This window comes from Pelmatolapia mariae, linkage group LG3_W, assembly GCF_036321145.2.
Source record: "Pelmatolapia mariae isolate MD_Pm_ZW linkage group LG3_W, Pm_UMD_F_2, whole genome shotgun sequence".
In the NCBI taxonomy this organism is placed as follows: Eukaryota; Metazoa; Chordata; class Actinopteri; order Cichliformes; family Cichlidae; genus Pelmatolapia; species Pelmatolapia mariae.
The window spans coordinates 30,883,714-30,900,557 of NC_086229.1; the positions used below are offsets into that span (position 1 = coordinate 30,883,714).

The 16,844-nt window shown below is 43.8% G+C and overlaps 1 protein-coding gene across 1 annotated transcript; it reads left to right on the forward strand.

Moving 5' to 3' along the window:
• Nucleotides 1-8,685: 8,685 nt before the first annotated feature.
• On the forward strand, nt 8,686-15,157 carry LOC135932640 (junctional adhesion molecule-like). The gene is made up of 3 exons (XM_065470145.1): nt 8,686-8,830; nt 14,691-15,020; nt 15,084-15,157. Exons 1-3 carry the CDS (start codon nt 8,686-8,688, stop codon nt 15,155-15,157), a joined length of 549 nt encoding a protein of 182 aa, XP_065326217.1.
• The last annotated feature ends 1,687 nt before the right edge of the window (nt 15,158-16,844 follow it).

A 16,844-nucleotide genomic window follows, 5' to 3' on the forward strand; every position in this document is an offset into this window, starting at 1 on the left:
TCTCACACACACTACTGAAACGCTGTCACACACACTACTGAAACGCTCTCACACACACTACTGAAATTTTAGCTCTCACACACACTACTGAAACACTCTCACACACACTACTGAAATTTTAGCTCTCACACACACTAATGAAACACACTACTGAAATTTTAGCTCTCACACACACTACTGAAACGCTCTCACACACACTACTGAAATGCTCTCACACACACTACTGAAATTTTAGCTCTCACACAAACTACTGAAACGCTCTCACACACACTACTGAAATTTTAGCTCTCACACACACTACTGAAACACTCTCACACACACTACTGAAATTTTAGCTCTCACACACACTACTGAAACACTCTCACACACACTACTGAAACGCTCTCACACACACTACGGAAACGCTCTCACACACACTACTGAAATTTTAGCTCTCACACACACTACTGAAACGCTCTCACACACACTACTGAAATGCTCTCACACACACTACTGAAATTTTAGCTCTCACACACACTACTGAAACGCTCTCACACACACTACTGAAATTTTACCTCTCACACACACTACTGAAACACTCTCACACACACTACTGAAATTTTAGCTCTCACACACACAACTGAAACACTCTCACACACACTACTGAAATTTTAGCTCTCACACACACTACTAAAACACTCTCACACACACTACTGAAATTTTAGCTCTCACACACACTACTGAAACACTCTCACACACACTACTGAAACGCTCTCACACACACTACGGAAACGCTCTCACACACACTACTGAAATTTTAGCTCTCACACACACTACTGAAACGCTCTCACACACAATACTGAAATTTTAGCTCTCACACACACTACTGAAACACTCTCACACACTACTGAAATTTTAGCTCTCACACACACTACTGAAACACTCTCACACACACTACTGAAACGCTCTCACACACACTACTGAAACGCTCTCACACACACTACTGAAATTTTAGCTCTCACACACACTACTGAAACACTCTCACACACACTACTGAAATTTTAGCTCTCACACACACTAATGAAACGCTCTCACACACACTACTGAAATGCTCTCACACACACTACTGAAATTTTAGCTCTCACACACACTACTGAAACGCTCTCACACACACTACTGAAATGCTCTCACACACACTACTGAAATTTTAGCTCTCACACACACTACTGAAACGCTCTCACACACACTACTGAAATGCTCTCACACACACTACTGAAATTTTAGCTCTCACACACACTACTGAAACGCTCTCACACACACTACTGAAATTTTAGCTCTCACACACACTACTGAAACACTCTCACACACACTACTGAAATTTTAGCTCTCACACACACAACTGAAACACTCTCACACACACCAATGAAATTTTAGCTCTCACACACACTACTGAAACGCTCTCACACACAATACTGAAATTTTAGCTCTCACACACACTACTGAAATGCTCTCACACACACTACTGAAATGCTCTCACACACACTACTGAAACACTCTCACACACACTACTGAAATTTTAGCTCTCACACACACAACTGAAATGCTCTCACACACACTACTGAAATTTTAGCTCTCACACACACAACTGAAACACTCTCACACACACTACTGAAATTTTAGCTCTCACACACACTACTAAAACACTCTCACACACACTACTAAAACACTCTCACACACACTACTGAAATTTTAGCTCTCACACACACTACTGAAACACTCTCACACACACTACTGAAACGCTCTCACACACACTACGGAAACGCTCTCACACACACTACTGAAATTTTAGCTCTCACACACACTACTGAAACGCTCTCACACACAATACTGAAATTTTAGCTCTCACACACACTACTGAAACACTCTCACACACTACTGAAATTTTAGCTCTCACACACACTACTGAAACACTCTCACACACACTACTGAAACGCTCTCACACACACTACTGAAACGCTCTCACACACACTACTGAAATTTTAGCTCTCACACACACTACTGAAACACTCTCACACACACTACTGAAATTTTAGCTCTCACACACACTAATGAAACGCTCTCACACACACTACTGAAATGCTCTCACACACACTACTGAAATTTTAGCTCTCACACACACTACTGAAACGCTCTCACACACACTACTGAAATGCTCTCACACACACTACTGAAATTTTAGCTCTCACACACACTACTGAAACGCTCTCACACACACTACTGAAATGCTCTCACACACACTACTGAAATTTTAGCTCTCACACACACTACTGAAACGCTCTCACACACACTACTGAAATTTTAGCTCTCACACACACTACTGAAACACTCTCACACACACTACTGAAATTTTAGCTCTCACACACACAACTGAAACACTCTCACACACACTAATGAAATTTTAGCTCTCACACACACTACTGAAACGCTCTCACACACAATACTGAAATTTTAGCTCTCACACACACTACTGAAATGCTCTCACACACACTACTGAAATGCTCTCACACACACTACTGAAACACTCTCACACACACTACTGAAATTTTAGCTCTCACACACACAACTGAAATGCTCTCACACACACTACTGAAATTTTACCTCTCACACACACTACTGAAACGCTCTCACACACACTACTGAAATGCTCTCACACACACTACTGAAATTTTACCTCTCACACACACAACTGAAACACTCTCACACACACTACTGAAACGCTCTCACACACACTACTGAAACGCTCTCACACACACTACTTAAATTTTACCTCTCACACACACAACTGAAACACTCTCAAACACACAACTGAAACGTTCTCACACACACTACTGAAACGCTCTCACACACACTACCGAAATGCACTCACGCACTCCACTGAAACCAGGCATTTCCGCTGAACAGGAAGTTTTTTCCTGACAAGGAAACTGATGGAAAAAGTGGTATATTTCAAAAAACTACAAGGATGTCTACTCAACAACCTGCTAGTACAGCAGTCCCCAACCTGTTTTGCGCCACGTACCATTCATGGCCGACAGTAATTTCACGGACCGGCCTTTAAGTTGTCTTGGATAAATACAATAAAATAAAACCAGTACCGCTTCCAAAAAAAGAAGATTTAATTATAACACACTTGAAAAGACCCAAGGAAACAGAGTTAACAATATAAACGATATTAAAAAAAAAAAAAAAAAAAAAAAAAAAGATAAATACCTTGAAAACAATAAATTTCAAACTCAAGCCTCAACTCTTGTGACCCGGTACCAAATAAATCACAGACCGGTACTGGTCCAGGACCTGGGGGTTGGGGACGGCTGTGCTTGTAGCTTAAGTGAAGCAGCCATATTACTTAACAATATTTTAGCTTCCTTGAATCAAGGAATGGATTCAAGGTGCAAGAGGGAATTCGGCAAGTATGTCCTGCTTCCCCAAAGCTTTTTATATTGGCAACTCAGTTGTTAACACTATTAATCAAAAATTCTAACGACATACAAGGAATATCAATTTTTAATAAAGACTTCAAAATAAGTCAATATCTAAAAAAAACAATTAGCAGAGAAGACACTAATATTTCTAACTGTATCATGGAGATGAAGAAATCACTTAGCCAGTGGTTAACCAGAGACCTCGCTATTATTGGAGGAAACATCCTATCTAAAGCTGAAGGCATCTCCAAATTGATTTATCCTTATCAGTCTCTATATATCTCCTCTAAAAACATTAATAAGGCTAACACAGTTATTTTCAAATTTTTGTGGAGGAATAAAACCCATTACATTGAAACATCTCAGAAAAATATTGTCTAAACTGTTCTCAAAGAGAATATAACAAATTTTGGTCCCACTGCCTCTGCTTCATTTGATTAAAAATGTTATGATATACAATAAGTTCCCATCTGTGCTCCCAAATTTATTGCTAGGGCAATGTCAGCTGTTTGATAAAAATGCAATAATAGATTTATTAGTAGTTTCTTCAAAGACAAAATATTTCATAGTTACAACAGAATGGTTACATTGCATGGTTCTAATTTAGTTATTTCATATACTGGATAAAGCATACTGTAGCGGGCCAGGGCTGTTCTGGGTTTGTTCGGTTATTACAGTTATGTGTTTGTTGTCATGTTGTTATGGTCACGAGTGACACGCTCTCTCGGCGACTGTGTTTCCGGTGAGAGAGCGCCTTTTTTTGTTGTTTTATGTTGTTGCCGCGCTGAGGAGGGAGGTAGCGGCAGTGTTCTCGGCTGCTTGTAAATAAACGGGTGCTCCCAAAGAAACCTTTGTCTCCTCCGTGACTGAGCTCGCCACATTGGTGTCAGAAGTGGGATTGCTCACCCTCGCCATAATGGAGAGAGACATTCGGAGGCTGGAGCAAGCTGTCGAGGAGAGCATCCGCTGCTTGGGAAGCTGGCGATCGAGGAGAGAGGAAGCGAGCGGCCATGTAAGTCCCCCGACGGGTCCCGACGGCGCGAGCGCACCGCGGGCGGCGGCCGTGACAAAGACTGCAGGCAGACGGGGCTGGTCCAGCACACCATCGACACCGGCTCTGCTCAACCCATCCGTCTACGCCCACACCGGCTGCCCCTCTCCAAACGGCAGGTGGCAGAGGAAAAGTTCCGTGAGATGGCTGCGGCTGGGGTGATCGAGCCGTCCAACAGCCCATGGGCGGCACCCGTGGTCCTGGTGGGGAAGAAGGATGGCAGCCCGAGGTTCTGCGTGGATTTTCGTCGTCTCAATGCAGTCACCAAGAAGGACTCGTACCCGCTTCCACGGATCGACGAGGCCCTGGATTACGTTACCGGCTCCAGCTGGTTCAGCTCCCTCGACCTGCGCAGCGGCTACTGGCAAGTGGAGCTAGCCCCCGAAGCAAGGCCTAAGACTGCATTCACCATTGGACAGGGGCTGTGGCAGTTCAGGGTCATGCCATTTGGGCTCTGCAATGCGCCAGCGACGTTTGAGAGGCTGATGGAGAGGGTGCTCGTGAACATCCCTCGTAGCCGCTGTGTTGTGTACATGGATGACATGTTGGTGCACGGTGGCGACTTCGACAGTGCACTGTCTCACCTGAGCGAGGTCTTCAGCGCCATCCATCGAGCTGGGCTGCGGCTCAACCCTGCGAAGTGCCGACTGTTGGCAAGAGAGACTACGTTCTTGGGCCATGTGATCAGCGCTCAAGGTATCGCCACCGATTCCGCAAAGGTGGCTGCGGTCCGGGACTGGCCGACTCCCTCGAACGTCAAAGAACTGCGGAGCTTCCTGGGCCTAGCCTCCTACTACCGTCGGTTCATCAAGGGGTTCGCGACGATAGCCAGCCCCCTCCACCGCCTGACTGACAAGGGCCAGCCGTTTGGCTGGGGTGATGCCTGCGTGGCGGCTTTTGCACAGCTGAAGGAGGCCCTCACCAGAGCCCCAGTTCTGGCCTACCCCGACGCCCGGCAACCTTTCATTGTGGACACTGACACTAGCAATGTAGGAGTCGGGGCGGTCCTTTCCCAGCAGGGCGAGGCCGGAGAACGAGTGGTGGCATACTTCAGCCGTGCTAGGGCCGGCGGAGGTCGTAGAGCGGCTAATGGAAGTGGTGTACCGTATCCGCATGCCGGGCCCGGGGCTCATGGTGGTGTTGCACCGGGACAGGCTTTCACCGTACCGACCGCTCGCTCCGGCAGACGCCGGGGCAGGGGATGCTGGTGACACCCCAGGTTCTGATCCGAGTGACTTTTCCCCCGCCGGTCGAGACCAGCCGATGCGCCAGAAGAAGGCACCTGGACACTTACAGGACTTTGTGTGGGGTAATGGGGCTGTCGGGGACGACTGACCCCTTAGGTGGGGCATATGTAGTGGGCCAGGGCTGTTCGGGGTTTGTTCAGTTATTACAGTTATGTGTTTGTTGTCATGTTGTTATGGTGACGAGTGACGCGCTCTCCCGGTGACTGTGTTTCCGGTGAGAGAGCGCCTTTTTTTGTTGTTTTATGTTGTTGCCACGCTGAGGAGGGAGGTAGCGGCAGTGTTCTGGGCCGGTTGTAAGTAAACGGGTGCTCCCAAAGAAACCTTTGTCTCCTCCGTGACTGAGCTCGCCACAATACTAAAAATTTATGAAATAGCCTATTCTACCTAAAGTTGAAGAAACACACTTAAAGTAATAAACAAAATTAATCCTGTGGCAGAATTACTAAAAAAGAGATTTGGTTTTGAGGTGGATCAATGTTCTTTTTGTACTGATGAAAATGAAACCCTAGAACATCTTTTGTTCTATGCCCTATCACACAATGGATATGGTGCAACTTGATGTGCCACTAATTGAATTACATCATATTTTTTTTTTATATGGATCATCTAGCATTGGGTGTCATCATCATACTTTTGAGTAAATATCATATCCATTGTGCTAAATGGAGGAACGCTAAGCCTTCTCTCCGTGGTTTTATTAATGATTTTAAGATATTCTTTCTTTGCTAAAAAAAGACAAAAAGCACATAAAAAAATTAACCAGGATAATGCCCGTCTGCTACTCTAAATTTTGACTTATGCTGAGGCTTATATATTGTTAAGTAATGCAGCTGCTTCACTTTGGCTACTAGCAGGTTGATGAGTAGACATCTGTGTAGTGGTTTGTTTGAAATCTACCACTTTTTCCTTCAGTTTTCTTGTCAAGAAACAACTTCCTGTTCAAATGAAACGCCTTCCTGTTTAACTGAAAGGCCTTCCTGTTTAACTGAAACGCCTTCCTGTTCAACTGAAATGCCTTCCTGTTTAACTGAAACGCCTTCCTGGTCAACTGAAATGCCTTGGTTTTTCAGTAGTGTGTGTGAGAGCATTTCAGTAATAATGTCCCTTACGGCACCTCATAAATTCCAATATATTTTAAATTGATAGCTCTTTGTGCTCTTTCAGTTTGAGCTGGTTTTATATTTAATGTTGAAGTTATGGCACAAATAACCAGAGAGGTCTAAATGAAGAGAGGATTGAATCTTTGTTAGGCTGTTTTAGAGGAAAGTCAAATAGGGGAACATATAACGTCTAAAAGAAAATTGAAAACCATAACTAGCGAACATGGAACTTGGAAATACACTGGGCTGATAGAAATAGAAGAAATACAGCAGAAGTACATGAAGAAAATTCACTGAGAAGTAGAGTTGATGTTTTGACCAGGACTGAGAGAAATCAGCACTATATATACACACAGAGAAGGGTAATCAGGGGAGCAGAGACAGTTGGGAAAATGAGACACAGATGTAAAAGAACAGATAATTAGATGAGGGAAGTAAAACTCACAGTAAAGAGCAAGGGATGAATAACTATCCAATAAAGCAGGAAGTGAGAAGTGATAACTAAACATGGAAATGCAGACACACAAAAAATGGAACAAGAAACACTGAGAGAAAAACTAAACTCTAATACAACCCAGAACTAAGAAGTAGACTAAAAACACTTAAGTACAATTATAAAACATAAACACTAAAAACACACAAATGAAGAACCAAACAATATTTAAATAAAAACTTTACAAATGACATGACTGCTAAAAGACTTAAAAACCCTAGGTCAAACAGCTCAAGGCCATGACAAAGATAGACTAACAATAACAAAATTAGGGAAGCATTTCCAACTAATGAAGAAGCCAAAAGTTTTTTTTACTGGCTCATGTAATGAGAGAGAAGAGTCTGATGGTGCACAACATTGTGCACAAATCTTATACTGAGTCCTTTAACCGGTACAAGATTTGGATCTATCAAAGGAAGTGTCTGATTTTGTGGGTCTGGCCTCAGTCAGAAAATCTCCTGGCTCCAGGAAGTTCAGACCTGACGTCTCTACAATGAGTCATCTAGATGTAAAGGATGTTGTATCTCTGACTGTGTTCTCCTCTGTTTTCTCTTTAGAGTACCAGCTGGAGATGGTGGAGGTGACACAGGGGAAGGAGTTTGTCCTGCTGCCCTCTAAAATCAAAGAAGGCTTCACCCAGGATGTCAAAGTGGAGTGGAAACACAAAAACAAGATGGTTCATGAGTATCAGATTGGTAAAGACCAGTGTCACTTAAAGGGCCAAGATCAGAAACAGCGCACTGAGATGAAGAAAGACCCACTGAACACTAAAGACCTCAGTCTGATCCTGAAAGACCTCCACCTCACTGACAGCGGAGTCTACACCTGCACCGTCTACAACAAGGTTGGACACATGCTGCTACGGAAATCAGTGACTCTCAGTGTCAGAGGTGGGTGTTACAGCTGTTTGTCCACCGTCCAAAATAGGTATAGATTTATAAGTAACAAAAATAAGTATAGAGACTAAAACTAAGAGTTCACGTAATAAAAGTTAAACAAAAACTAAACATTTACACACAATCAAAACAAAAGTGAAAGGAGCAAACCCACTCTGGAAACTCACAGAAACTTAAACTGAATTCAAAAGAAAAGGCCAACACTAAATAAAAACAATGAAAGTATCAAACTATAATAACTAGATGATGGAGGATCACCTTCACTGACATCTGTCTGTCTGTCTCATATTCTCCTCTCAGTTCCTGAGGTTCAGATGGTGGAAACAGTTAAATGGGTTCAGTCTGTCCTGCTGCCATTTACAACTGATGTCAAGCTTCAGGACGTCACAGCGGAGTGGAAACATGAAGACAGGAAAGTTCCACAAGGACGAGCAGAGATGAAGAAAGACCCACTGAGAACTGGAGACTTCAGTCTGACTCTGAAAGACCTCCACCTCACTGACAGTGGAGTCTACACCTGCACCGTCTACAACAAGGATGGACACATGCTGCTACAGAAATCAGTGACTCTCAGTGTCAGAGGTGAGAGTAACATCTGTTTGTCCACATTACAAATCCTCAATGAAAAAGATCCAATCAAACAGCCTGTGATGCATCATGGGAATGTGACATATGTTGAATCAGTGCAGGTTTGCTGTATGTGAGTTGAGCCGTACAGTGCAGGAGAGAGAGGGTGGCACCTGCCTCTGTTTTACAGTCCATGATTGTATAGAAGCTGTTCCAGAGTCAGCTCATGTTCACATATTTATGAAGTCTTACACTGGAAAGTCTGCTGTTGATCTCAGTAAATGAACGGGGTTTCCTCATTCCCTGTACACAGACTGGCAGATGTTGATATAAGAAGATGACGTGGTGCTCTGTAGGAAAACAGAACAAGTCCATCATCAAAGCAGACTGTTTTCTCAGTTTGATATGTAGGACTGTGTCACAGTCAGTGTTGGGTAAGTTACTTTAAATTAGTAACTTAGTTACATTACCAGTTACTTCTCTAAAAAAGTAACTCAGTTACTTCAAGTTACTCGTTACTTTCAAAGTAACTAGTTACTAGGGAAAGTAACTTTGCTTTTACTCAGAATTATCTTGTTAATGTGTTGCTTCCGTAACTGGATACCCAGCGAGATTGCCAGTCTTCTAGCTTGCTTACTTGCCACAAGTGTGCTGTGCCACCTACCAATAGAAAGGAAAAAATAATGTGCACATTCCCACGAGAGAAATCCCACGCCTGGACCGTCGTTGACCACCGACATGATTCTAGCCTACGTCACAGCGTCATGTGCGCTTTTTACATCCAACACAAAAACTGCAGTCGTGGTGCTTTTGATTGTACTCAGAACTTGGAAATTCTGCCTTCTGAACAGGAAGACGTAGGTAACACCAGACTGCAGATGAGCTGCATACAGAGCTGGACTGGGACAAAAAAATTGTCCCGGGCATTTTGACTAGAGACCGGCCCGCCATTATGGGAAAAATCATAAAACCTTTGAATGAAAATAAACACTGTTGTGACAGTGATGTACACTGTTCTGATGGTATATATGTATCAATCTATCAATCGTTTGTTGTAAGATTCAGATAATTATTTTTTTAAAAGCGAGACATTAGGACGGGGGTGCCTACTGGGGTCAGCGGGGGAGCTGGCCCTAAGGAGGGGCATCTTGCCCCTCCCTTCTTTTCCTCCCCATCCCCGGCTGCCTCCCTCTTCCCGCTCCGCCACACCCACCCACACAGGTAGGGCCTTGGGGTGCGGGTGTGTCACCAGGGTGCAGGGGAGGCATCCCCCCCCCCCCCCCCCCCCTCTGTCCCCTTCTGGCCACCTGTGCCTCAATTTTATTTCACAACTTAGACATCCACATTATTCACACTCTCATAACAATAATATATAGGGCCTTGAGGGTGACCACGTCAACGGCGTCCAGAGGACGGTCTGTGTATTCAACCCTACCTCTGGCGCCGGTGCCCACCTCTCAATTTTAAATCCATGTAGACATTGAGGGTTCTCGGGAGGGGCCGTGCTAACACCTGCTGCTCTCTGGCAGCAGCACCATGCCCTCCCTTGTTTTAAATGCACTTTAGAACAACACGCAGCAACACTACACATGAGCGGGAGGAGGGAGGTATGGGGTCTTCACACACCCCCGTTCTCTACTAGCCATCAGGGCGGGGGGCTGGGAGGAGGTGTGGGCTGTCCGATTGGCCTCCCTGCTGCTGCGGAGCCTGGGGCGGTCTGCTTGCCTCCACCCCGGGGAAAAGGGTCACATCTCTTGGGTCTGGGTGCCGTTTCCCCCTCTGGGGGCGAGTGTACCTGGACCCGGGGCATAGAGTATGTTTGGGGCGTATGATTGTGTGTACATGTCTATGTGTGTCTATCCCTACGTTGGGTGAGTGCTGAGTGTTTGTATATGTGTGCATGAGGGTGGGAAAGCATGTTTGTGTCTGTGTGTGCCTGATTGTCTGTGTCTATATGTCAGGTCGGGTCTTAGACTCCACCTCCCTGGGTACTCCCAGGCCCTCCAAGTGTGGAGGCCTATCTCCCCTCACCACACTCCCTGCTGGTAACTGATGCCCTCAGGGGTCGGTGCATTGGTGGTTCTTGGTGTCCGGGGCTGGGCGCTCAGGTATGCACCGGCTCACTCCCGGTGGCTACTTGGCGGGGCCTGGTGCCTGTCGCTCGGTCAGGCCTCTTCCGGGGCAAAGGGGGCCCTCGGGCCTCCGGCCTCGGGGCCTGCAACTCGGTTCACTCTGGCACAGCTGGCTGCCGGCAGAGCCGGCGGGCGCGCCAGTGCAGCCCAATCTGGCTTGTGCTCCATGGCTACTGGGTGACCCCCTCGTCTGGGGATCTCCTCAGCCCTTCCCAGGAAGGGGGCACGGATGCCCCACCGGTGGTACTCCTTGGGCTCTCGCACTCTGGGGCCTCTGGATGTCTGGAGCCTGGATCTCCTCCATGCCTGCTTCATGCCCTGGGGGACGGGGCTATGGGCCTCCACACCCTCTAGCAGACCATTACATGGGGAAACCTTTTGTATACAAGCGCGTTGATCCACACAGGTGTGCACACGGGTGTTCACTGTTCGTAGACATAAACTACACCTTTCTTAGCTGCTACTTCAAAGCACATTGTGCGCTGTCTGTCCTGCGTGTTGCACAACAACTTTCAATATTTAGTATTTACTGCCGTTCACACTTAGTTAGATTAACGTGATGGTGTTGTGTTTAGTATGTTGCTTTGTTTTTGTTTGGGTTTTTTTTTCTTGCTTGTCTTCTCTTCTTTTTCTCTCAACAGGTGATCCAGGAGATTTATTTATTAATTTTTTTTCTCTTTCTCTTTGTCTTTGTAAGTGCCCTTTTTCACTGTCCCTTTTCCCTTCTGTTTTTCTTTTCCTTCCTCTCTTTCTTTCTCCCTTTCCTATCCCCCAATCATGTCTGTCCCATCTGTAACAACTGAAAATAAAATAAAATAAATAATAACAACAAAGGTTGATCAAATGGACCAATACGGCAATGCCATGATGATCCATTTGGCAGAATAAATCCATTTGGTATCCTTGTTGGTCTTCAGACAACAATTCTGACGGCTAAAGAACCAAATGGGACAGACAAAAAACAAAAAAAAAACAAAAAAAAAAAAAACGAGACATTTTAAATGAGAATAAAAAAGAAAAGTATTTCCTTGTGCCCCCCTTTCCCTGTTAATGCCCTACCTGGCCCCCTGGCAACACTTTGCTAGACCCGCCCCTGCACAGTTACCAGCTGTCAGCTACATAGAAAAGGATCCTGGTGTTATTTGTCTCTCAGAAACAGCTCATAACTTCCCTTCAACTCATCCATGTCACCTAAAAGGTAAACCTGTTTCTCCATCACCTGTTCAGCTCTGGTGATTCAGTAAGGACATCTCCTGGTTTCATCTTCATGTTTCCCTCTCACCAGATAACCAAACCAATATCATGACCAGCAGCTTTACAGCTGTGGCTCCAGCAAACATCAGCTGATACTAGAAATTAATATTAAATAAATTCTAACAACAGCTGATCAAACTTAAACGTGCTGCTGTTGTTTAGCGCGACCTCTGCTGGTTTCCTCTTTCTGGCGCAAAGTGGGCGATAAATAAACAAGAGAGAAAAGCCGATCAGCTGATCATTGATCAGTTTCGTGATTGAAGTAGAAACAGGAGAGGAGAGAATGAGAGAAGAAGAGGCAGCTGTGCAGCTCCAGCTTTGTGTCTTTTTCATTGTAGCTGAAGTCCGGGACAAACTGTGTTCCTTTTCACCTCAATACGAAACGCGTAATATTTTCTCTGAATACGAGATGATTCTGTTTTTTAGGGGACGGTTGGCAACTCTAATAATTAACCTTATGAACAAAATAAAGTTCAACATCAGTAACATCATAGCACCCACACAGCTGTATAGAAACTCCGTCATGCTAGCTAGCACGCAGTACGAAAATGTCAGCATAACGAAAATAAACTCCACCTAAACTTGGTTTATATCTGACCCAGATAGACTGCAGGTCATAACTTCTTACCTGAAGTTCAGTTCACCTGACACGCGGACCAGCGGCTGCCTCGGGTCTCTCCTCTTGCCTCCCTTTTCCTTCATCCACCTGCTGGCCTCCACCACTTGCTAATGTTACTGAATCTGTGGAAGCTCCGTGATAGCCACCACACGAAGTAACGAATAACGAGCCTATCTAAATCCCAGTAACGAGTAACGCGTTCCTGGTTTTGGCATAATAACTAGTTACCGTGCTCGTTACCACAATAATAACGTAGTTACTGTAACGCGTTACTTAATAACGCGTTAGTCCCAACACTGGTCACAGTGCAATGCTTTTTGAGACAAATATTTTGTATTAAATGTTGAAGTTGTGCCACAAATAACCAGAGAGCAGCAAATGAAGAGAGGATTTAAATATTTCCTGTTAAATGTTTTGTGTTGTTACCTGTGATTGGCTCACCTGTGTTTAAAGAGGAAAACATGGAACTGAAAATACTACATTAATACAGTAATTTAGTTAAAATCATAAGTACATAGCTGTATTACTGTTTCCAATGACTGACAGATGAAATCAAGCTGTCATGGTTTGTCTGACTGGACTCAAACGCAGGACTCAGGAATGAAAGTTCATTGAGTTTATTTACAGTGTTGGTAGTGCTCTATGCAAAGTCTTTTTGAAGTGCTCAGTTCAAAATTCCAATATGTACAAAATCCAATAGAAGGAAGGCTCCACATTTGCATTGTGGATGTAATTTAAATACAATATCAAAGATTTTCAACCCTAACAGAACCCTGAACCTTCCTAATAAACTTATTTGGGCATGTGCAGTGCTTCCACTCTCTCTCTCCCCTTGCTAACATTTTCTGTGCTTCATAAATGTTCTATCAAAGTCCATGTATAAATACACACCCATCCATCCATTCACTTCCACTTATGCTTTTCAGAGGGGCTGGAGCCTATCCCAGCTGTCACAGGGCGAGAGGCAGGGTACAACCTGGACAGGTCGCCAGTCTGTCACAGGGCGAACACACAACCATTCACACCTATGGGTAATTTAGATTAGTCAATTAACCGATCCCCTTTCTTTAGGCTGTGGGAGATCATGGAGAACATGCAAACTCCACACGGAAAGATCCCGGCCTGATGGTGGAATTGAACTCAGGACCTTCTTGCTGAGTGGCAGCAGTGCTAACCATCGTGCCACCGTGCTGCACACACCTGCCTGCATATTGTTGGCATATTTCACAATCAGTCTCAGCAGTTCCTCTTTCTATCTCAGCATGCATAAAATTAAAGGCAAAGTTTAAACATTGCCCAATTTTCATTTTTTCATCCCTTATATTTCATTTCACTAGCTGGGCCCACGTCCTCATTTTAAGTTTGACAGCATTTTAGTAGGTAAAAGTGAATGCTTTGACATGAATTGAGCTGCGGTTTGGGGAAGGCCTCGAATGGGACTGGCGATGGCTCACGGGCCTGGCAGATCCCCATGTACTAAACAGAAATGAAGAAGGTGAAGAATGGAGAAGAAGGGTGGAGGGAGGGTGGGGCACGTAAACGAGAATGATCAGCTTGCGGAACTGGAGGAACCTATATAGATGACAGCCGGAAGGAGCGTGTTTGGAGGCGTGGTCCCACTCCTGAAATTCCATACATAATATATTTAGAATAGATTTATGCATGACTAACTATTAGCAAAATATTTTATTATAGCACTCTGTATGTCTGTAGCTATAAAAGGCTGGATGTTCAGTCTGATCTACTCTTTTGAATAGATGAGCCAGAGGATCTCAGTCCCCTTGATCTTCAACCAAACTGAGTCTGTCATGCTGACGTCTCTCATTGCTTCTGTCTGTACAGCTCATGTTCTGCTTTGTTCTCCTCACAGACTACCAGTCAGCAGTGGTGGAGGTGACACAAGGTCAGAAGTCTGTCCTGATGCCTTTTAAAATTACAGGTGAGCTTCCTCAGGTGATCAAAGTGGAGTGGAGACTCACTCACCCTGAAGAAAAGATGGTTCACTGTAACGACAGCAGTCAGAAACAGGATCAGGTTTATGTACGCCGCACTGAGATGAACAAAGACCCACTGAACACTAAAGACCTCAGTCTGACCCTGAAAGACCTCCACCTCACTGACAGTGGAGTCTACACCTGCACCGTCTACAACAAGGATGGACACATGCTGCTACAGAAAGCAGTGACTCTCAGTGTCAGAGGTGAGAGTAACATCTGTTTGTATGCTGCCATAAAATGTCATATTCTATTCTGCTTCTCACCAGAAACGCCAGACACAGGCGTCCAAAAGATAGACACCTCTTACGCACGTAAGCAGCTTCCTCACAGAGGTTGGTAAACAGATCACAGAGTGATTCATGTGACATTAAACTGACACTTTGCAGTCATCAGGCAGCACCTCATAAGTGTTGGTAAATGATTCACAGTGGTCAGTTTCTCCCTCACAGTCTGATCTGTGGCTGATGTTTTATTTCTGGAAAGGTTCTTGGCACATTACAAGAGAATTGCACAGATTGAACTGTGTACCATCAAAGACAGAAGGAACAGACTGGGTCCTCCATGTTTGTAGTTCCCTATTAAAGAGTTGGTGGTTACACAGCTGGATGATCACACGTACTGATATCTGTCTGTCTGTCTTTTTTTTTTTTTTGTCTGTCCCATTTGGTTCTTTAGCCGTCAGAATTGTTGTCTGAAGACCAACAAGGATACCCAATGGATTTACTTTGCCAAATGGATCATCACAGCCTTGCCGTATTGGTCCATTTGATCAACATTTGTTGTTATTGTTTATTTTATTTTATTTTCAGTTGTTACAGACTTGACAGACATGACTGAGGGATAGGAAAGGGAGAAAGAAAGATGAAGAAAAAGAAAAACAGAAGGGAAGAGGGACCGTGAGAAAGGGCACTTACAAAGAGAAAGAAGAGAAAAAAATCTCCAGGATCAGCTGTTGAGAGAAAAAAAAGAGAAAACAAGCAAAAAAAAATACATCACAGACTAATGTCATTTTCTCTCTACAATTAAGAAAAAACTTCAGACAGGCAAATCAATGTTGGAGCTAACACTGGCACAGAAGATGAAGGTGAAGACAAAGGTCAGTAAATGCCTCAGAAATGTTGGTAAATTATCCACAGAGGGCTGTAAACACACTGAGATGGATCCATAACTTAATTCAATTTTATATTATTTATATATGCTGATATCTGTCTGTCTGTCTCTCTTGACAAACCATTTTTCATTCTACATTTCAGAAGAAACACCAAACACAGCTGTCCAACAGGGAGACACAGACCAGGAAACAACTCAAAGAGGTCAGTAAATCTTTTACAGAGGTCAGTAAACACATCACTGAAGGATTCATAGTATATCATCCATCTACCATCAAAGAGGCTACAGAGTTAATCCTCTATGTTTGAAATCTGTCTGTCTTTCTGTCTCTCTTACACATGATATTCTCTGTATTTCTCAGACTGATTTACAACTCACTTCATTTGTTTTCTGGAAAATTACGACCAAATATTTCCAAATTGAAGGCTTGAAATAAGATAATAATCATCAGGCAAATACAGCGAATGCAAAGTACCTGGTTTCCTGTCTGTCTTGACACATCATATTCTATTCTGCTTCTCATAAAAAATACCAGATGCAGATGTGGAACATGGAGACACACCTGGCACAGGTCACTTCCTCACAGAGGTTGGTAAACACATCACAGACTGATTTATGTGACATTAAACTGACATTTTGCAGTCATTTCTTTCAATGAAAAGAAATTTGAATTGAGTAAAATGTGATTGACAAACAGAGTTTTAAAAAGTAAAAGAAAATTTTCACATAACTGATTTAAAGAGTGTAAAATGAATGTTCTTGTCAAAATGTATTAATTCATTCTCACTGAAGATCACAGAAACGAAATGAAACATGGAGTTAACTATAATCAATACTCACTGAATGTTTAAATGTGATGCAGTTTCTGTTACAGGAAAGAAGGAAATTTAATAAAATAATTTTATAGTTTAAATTTT